This window comes from Sapajus apella, unplaced genomic scaffold, assembly GCF_009761245.1.
Source record: "Sapajus apella isolate SASKATOON/1434 unplaced genomic scaffold, GSC_monkey_1.0 scaffold204, whole genome shotgun sequence".
NCBI lineage: Eukaryota > Metazoa > Chordata > Mammalia > Primates > Cebidae > Sapajus > Sapajus apella.
Window position 1 is genome coordinate 895,702 of NW_022437144.1, and position 6,658 is coordinate 902,359.

Here is a 6,658-nt window from a genome sequence, read left to right on the forward strand (position 1 = left end):
AACATGCGAAAATCACTCGCATTTCTATGCCCTAACAACAAACTATCTGAAAAAGACACGCGGGAAACCAATATATTTAGAATACCAGGAAAAGAACAAAACCCTTCTGAATACATTTATCCAGGGAGATGAAAGGTGTGCGTAATGAAACCGATCGAACACTGATGAAAGATGCAAAAGGCAAAGACACATCTCGTGTTCATGAACAGGAAGTTAGTTAAGATGTCCGTGTTACCCAAAGCCGTTACTGGTTCCACACAGTGAGTGAGTCCCTAGGAAAACGACAATGGTGTTTTTGGCAGCACTAGCAGAAACAACTCTAAAACCCCTGCTTCTTGACTGTGGGCCTCCCTGCCCATGTTCCTGTTGGGTGCTACCTCTTGGTGTAGAACGGATGCTTGCAGCTCCTCTGTGCTCCGGGTGCTTCATGTGCATCACATTTACTCTCCCAAACTGATGACCTGGGGGCAGCTCTCCCCTTGACCCCTGCCTTACAGATGGGACACATGGCTCTCCTTGGAAAGTAGGTGCCTGGCCAGAGGCGGCAGGATAGCAAGAAAGAGGTGGGTGGAGAGCTCCAGTGCCCACTCTGAATGGAGCGCAACCAGTCAAATGACAGGTGTCCGGGTAAACCAAGCCCCCGTGTCCCGATTGGGTAAAGCCCAGAGGCCTCGCCCAACAAGAGGTGCGCTGGTTGGCGAAGGGCACACCAGTGAGAAGGGGCGGTGCGGGCTTAGAGGATGCGCAGAAGCCATGAGATGTCAGGGACAACTGTCGCCTGTGGTGAGGGCTGTGGTGTCCCGCAGGCCTTCCTGTTCCTGTTGCGTGGCCCCCTCAGCTGGGCTTGCCTGGGCTTAACTCTCCCCTCCGACCGTTACCAGGAAGACCGTCTCCCCACAGCCCATGCTGACTGGACTGGGGCCATGAGTTCCTCTGACAAGGTGTCATTTTTGGAGGCCAGTTTCAGCCCAGAGGGTGGTGAACAGGCTGGCGCCCTCACTGCAAGCTCGGGAGCACCACTGGGCCACGGCCACGTCCACAGCCTTCATTTGGGGGTGCTGCGAAGCAGTAAGTGCAAGAGCGAGGGCGAGGGTGGGTTTGCAGACCCGGGGGGCTTCAGTGTGGAGTCAGACAGCGAACTGATAGAGCAGGGAAGGGTGGTGCTCTGGGGCCGGGAAGCTCCGCCTGGCACCCCGGTCGACGACCAAGGGGACAGTGTGGACCACTCGTCCTACCTGGCCGAGGAGCCAGCCGCCGTCGTGCCGCCCACCAGCGTCCAGGGACACCCGTCCCCAGAAGGCGCCGCTGCCAAAGGGTCCGCTGACAACTGGGCGGGACTGGAGGTCGGTCCCAGTGAGAGAGGCACGCTGGGCCCCAGTCCTGGAAAAAAGCATCATGCCTCCGCCGGCCCTCTCCACGTCACTGGTCCCGGGGCAGGCCTGGCCTGGCAACACCTGCAAAGGGGCTCGAAGAGCAGATGGAGAGTCCGCGTGGATCCCCAGCAGCCCTCCGCGAAAGGCCCCGCCGTGCTGTCTGTGGAAGACTGATTCCACAGATGAGAGCTGCGACTTGCGGACGATGAGAGTGGGCATTCGCAGCAACGGAGGGAGCCATGCCAAGTCCCCGAGCCCCAAGAAAACAGCAGGCACACGGAGGCACCGCCAGCAGAGTTTCCCGCCGGTGCCGGGCCCTTTCCTGACCTCTGCTCCGCGCGGACTCACTCCACTTGTGGAGAGGCCGGCTGTGGGAGAGCTGGAGAACTCTCCCTGGAAGAAAATGCAGAGCTGGGCCCTGGGAAAGGTGGAGGTCAGGCCCAGCTGCTCAGGAGCTGCCATGGCAGGGGCCCTGCCCCGGGGCCCTCAGAGGAGGAAGATGGCCCAGGAGAAGAAGTTTCAAGGAGGTGCCTCTCAACTGGCCCCGGGGAGAGCAATTCCTATCCGCCAAGACAGACTCAGCCACTCCCCAGGAGCCGGCCACCATCCAGCCATTCTCAGGTGTGTGGCCGCAGGGGATGTCCAAGAAACCCCAGAAGCCTAAGCACAGCAGCCCTGCCAGGAGGAAAGCCACAGGAAGTAGGACCAGGGAGTGCCAGGCTGCGGCTAGAGAGGATAATGACCCACATAGAGATGACATGCCGGGGGCCCAAGTGAGTAGACCCTTCTCGCGCTCCTCTCCCTCTTCAAAGTCCTCCTCCTGTCTCCCCCCATGCTTCCTCTCTTCCAGCACACACCTGTTTACCCATGCCCCCTCTGTCCCTTGCTCAAGGGTTGTCATCGGGAGCCCAGGGACACTAGAATGCCTGATTGGGGTCTTCCTTGTAAAGGCACACGTTAAAGGGAGCACTAGGTGCGTGATGGGCATGCCTCTGGACACTCTGTAGGGTCCTGCCTCCTCCCCCAGAGGGGAGCTGGGATGGAAGGCAGGGCTGGCAGCTGGTTTGGATCGGTTGACCCCTTAAAGTGTGGGCTGCAAAGCTGGGGCATCTAGGCTCATCCACTTCCTGATTCCTCCTTCCTTAGCTGTAGCCCGAGCCACCTGGCAGGGGGCCCGGCCTATCTCAGTATCCCCAGTGTTCTCCCTGGCTGGGCTGTGTCTCCCGCCTGGGGCCGACTGAGGGAGAAAGTGCTAATGAGATTAGGCTCCACAGTCGCTACCTTTCCACAACTTCTCCCCACGTGAAATCACTGCTTGCTCCACCGCAAGAAATTTGTTTTAGTTTCGCTCTCACAGGCTAGGGCAGTCTTGCCTGTCCATGTGTCATGGAGAATTCAGCAGCGGCCACCCCGGCATCAGAGCTCCCCAAATTCCAGGAATTTCAGAGCCCTCGGCCTACAGCCTGGGAGGCCTCGGGACCAGACACCATGCAACCTCCAGTGAGTCTTGTAGTTTTGATAGGGGTGGAGGGGAGAGGGGTCGGGGAGGGAGGGAAACCTCTGGCTGTGTCACTTCTGGGGGGCTCAGCCTTGTTCCCAGGCTTCCCTTCCCACCCAGGCAGCTGTCCCACGGGAAACGGGCTATCGATGGGGCTGGCTCTGAGTGGGGTTTGTGTGATGCGGGGCGCTTTGGAGCAGCGCCCCAAACTCCAACTCTGGAAGGAGACTTTTGGCAGTACTGAGCCCTTTTCTGTTAAGTCCTGCTCAGCCACACTGCCCCTCCTAGGGCCTGCCTGTGGCTGCAGTGCTGCTGGCGTCCAACCCGGAGCCGAAACACTAGGGGGCCACAGGTGCACATGGGCTCACACTGGGGAACAGGGAAGGCAGTCCCACAGGGAAGGTTGGAGCTGCTGGGCAGAGCAGGGCCAACGTGTTGCCAGCAGAGGGTGATGCTGCCTCAGGTTAGACACTGTTAGGCCCTTTCCACCTCACTGGGAGACTTGGAAGGACAGTTTTGTGGTCTCTGTCAGGTGACCAGAAGCCACGTGTCCATCCTCTGAGACCGGAAAGACAGCAGCCGCCCCCGGGAGCCCAGGGCTGTCCTCGGGTAATGCTTTGTGTGGATCCTAGAAATAGAGGTCCACACTAGATGGTCGGATCCGTGTCCAGGTTAAACCGGTTCCTGGGTCCCCCAGGCCTCTGTCTTCCACACCCCACAGAGAGAGGGTGCTGCCTTTTTATTGAGGGTTCTGTGCCAATCTACCTCACTACCGGGCTGCAGGCTATGGGTGCTATAAGGGCTGGGGGAGAGAGGGAGGACAGGGAGAGAGGGGACCAGAGCTGACCAACCATTTCTCTTCCTCCCGTGACCATTTCTCTTCCTCCCGTGTCTGGTGGTCTAGTGTGTCTGGCTGCAGAGGGAAGTTGAGGACCTTAGGGAGCAACTAGGTATGACAGAGCCCTGGCTGGGGCAGGGATGGGCAGCGCTGTCTTTCTGCAGGTGCCGAGGGTGGGGCTGGGGTGCAGGTGCAGGCCGCATCACCGGGACTGACTTTCCTCTGGGGAAGAGAACCAAGCAGGCCTGGCCCTGGAGCCTTCTGTGCCTTTCCAGCTGAGGTGTGCACAGACAGCAAGGGTCATCTGAACTCCATGTACACTTTGTCCATGAGTCCCAGAGATCTCCTTCTCTTAGGGCCATTAGAGATACCGCATGTGTTTTCCCTTTAACTGCTGCCTGGTAGGGCTTGTGCGGTTTTTGCTTGGTGGCTGGCGTATCTGTCTTGGAAACACATTCTGAACGGTTCTGGGATGCCCCAACACCTGAGAACCACTTTCCCGCTTAGAAGGCATTTCCACCTTAGCTTCAGGTGACCAGTGGGTGAGTCAGTCACAGGGCTGGTGGGGTTACAGGTTTCAGGTCTAGGCGGTTCCCCAAGAGGACAGGGGGTGGGTTTCTGTTTCACTGGGTCTGGAGGGTCAGGTTCTGCCTGTTTCAGCGACCATGCAGTACTTCACTGACAAGTTCCAGAACCTTTGACGTCAGTGTTGCACACACCATTGCCACAATCCCGGTAGCTTAGGAGGGCTGTGTGCTGGCCCTGGCTGGGGTCCTGTCCCTGAACCTGCTCTGTTTCACAGGATGGAGCCAGCGTCTTCCTACAAGATGTGCAGCTGCTACCCCTGGAGCCCCTGAGCTGCAGCCAAGCTGGTTCCCTCCGAATCCTCTTCAGCCAAGGCTTCCTCTCTTCCGCTACGTTTGCCCTTTTCCCACCGCAGTTCACAGCAGTTTCAAATAAAGTCATTCTCATATTCTGTGGTCTGTGGTCTGCCCTCTCTGCAATTGTTGGGAGTGTTGGGGGGTGTGGGGTGTTGCTCCGTTCCCTGGCGCTGGAAGAACAGTTCCCCTGGATCTCTGTGGTGGGTCTCTCCCTGCGGGGCACCTGGGCCAGCCTCTGAGCAGCAGCCCTGCACTGGGGCTCACCTTAGTGCCCTGGGTCTAGGTGCTGTGGGGGCCTTGTCCGGCCACAGGAGCATTTCCTCCCTTTCCTCGACATGCCCTGCTTATGGTCCCTCCCCTTCTCCTTGTACTTTAGGGTCTCACAGGTACCCTTCTTCGGTGCTATTCTCCCTCCACTTCAGTAGTAACTGATAGCCTCCTTCCAGAGCCGGGTCTCTCTTGCTTTTCCACCTGGGGTTCACTGTCCCGGTTCTGCCCTGTCGCCATCCTTACCGTCATCAGCATCCTTGCTCTCCCCAGTGGCCTGATGCAGGAGACCTTTCCTGCATGGTTATTTCTGTGCTGTTGAGGAACAGGACGGAGCTTATCCTCCCCTCTCAGGGGCCCAGTCCTCCTTCTGGAGCCATTCTGTCCCTCTGGTGCCACCGCACGCACACAGGTCATCTGGGCCAGGAACCCGCGCGGCATCCTCAGTTCCTCTCTCGGCCGTCACCTTTGAACCTCAGTTACCAAATCCCGTCAGGTATCTTCCTCAGCTTCAGTAGCCAGGTGGAGGCAGAAGCCACATCCCGGTGGGTGGCCAAGCAAAAGGGAAGGCACAGGGAGCTCGGAAGAAAAGGGCAGGGTAGTCTCTTGGTTGGAGGTGGGGACAATGGTCTGTTCTGGAGCCTGCGGGCCAACCTGATCCCTGGTGTCATATCAGCAGCCAACAGCGCCTTCTGCAGCCAGTTGGCTCCATACCCTTGATTTGAAAATGGTCAGCTGCTTTCCACGGCAAGCATGGATGCTAGGCGTGGCTGTTCTTGAATGGTCTCTGTCAAATATTGTTCCTCCACGCCTAAGGCCGCAGATTTTCTGGAGAGGATGCTTCCGTGTCCTTGCTCACTGTTCCAGACTGCCTTCAAGGTCACATGAGATTTCCTTGAGCTCCCTGTTTGCCCTTCACCCTTCTTGACAGTTGGGATCACTTCCTTTCTTCAGCTGGAATCGTGGGTTGGGCAGGCCCCAGACTCGGGCACAGATTTCGGTTCCAGTGAGGAGGTATGTATAGGTTCTGCCAGCACCCATAGCCAAGACACTGGGTGTTGAGCAGACGAAGGCAGGAGAAATGCAGATACCATTCAAGGTTATCATGTGTTAAGTGTGTGTGCACCCCTGCATGCACCTGCTGAGGAACATTAAGTTTACTCTGTCCCCATGGCTCCACTATGGAAGATACTTTTAGTTTGTGATTAGTGGTAGGCGAGTGATAGCGGCCTACCTTATGTATTTTTAAGTTATAAGTAAAAATAGAACACCTGTATATTAATGAGAATCACTTGACTAAGAGCAAATAAATACGTGGATTAAAGGCTGCTCAAAGCCTTCAGTTTGGAGAGCTGTCAGCCCCACAAGTTCTCAGGCTGTTGGTTCCCCAGGATAGATCCATTCTGTTGTGCTATCTGGGTGTCTGCCTCTCAAATACCTTCAGTGCCACCTGGGTGGGGATCCCCCATCTGAGCTGGATCTCGTTAAGTGGTGCCCAAGTGTGGGGACTCAAACCAGGGATAAAGAGTTGCCTGAGCAATGGAGAAAGGAGAGGCTAAGCTGAAGGTATCTCGAGTACTATTAGAAAAAAATCCCCGAGGTAAACTGGGGAGCTCGGAAGTAGCCCAGGAATGTTTGAGAAAAAAATCCCCAAGGTGAGTTGCGGGGAGCCTGGAAGTAGGCCGAGAATGTTAGGAAAATGTCCCAGGGTGAGCTGGGGGAGCTCTGAATTAGCCTGAGAACGTTTGAAAAAATCTCCCAGGGTGGCAGCTGGGGGAGCTCAGTAATATTGGGGTAACAT

At 57.0% G+C, this 6,658-nt stretch overlaps 1 protein-coding gene across 1 annotated transcript; it reads left to right on the top strand.

Moving 5' to 3' along the window:
- Positions 1-884: 884 nt before the first annotated feature.
- Positions 885-4,410, top strand: LOC116544059 (uncharacterized protein CXorf49-like). Its single transcript, XM_032270158.1, is given in 7 exon segments — positions 885-1,543; positions 1,545-1,949; positions 1,951-2,146; positions 2,717-2,873; positions 3,404-3,480; positions 3,776-3,821; positions 4,370-4,410. Coding segments are annotated over 7 exon segments (1,542 nt in total). The 5' UTR covers positions 885-923.
- The last annotated feature ends 2,248 nt before the right edge of the window (positions 4,411-6,658 follow it).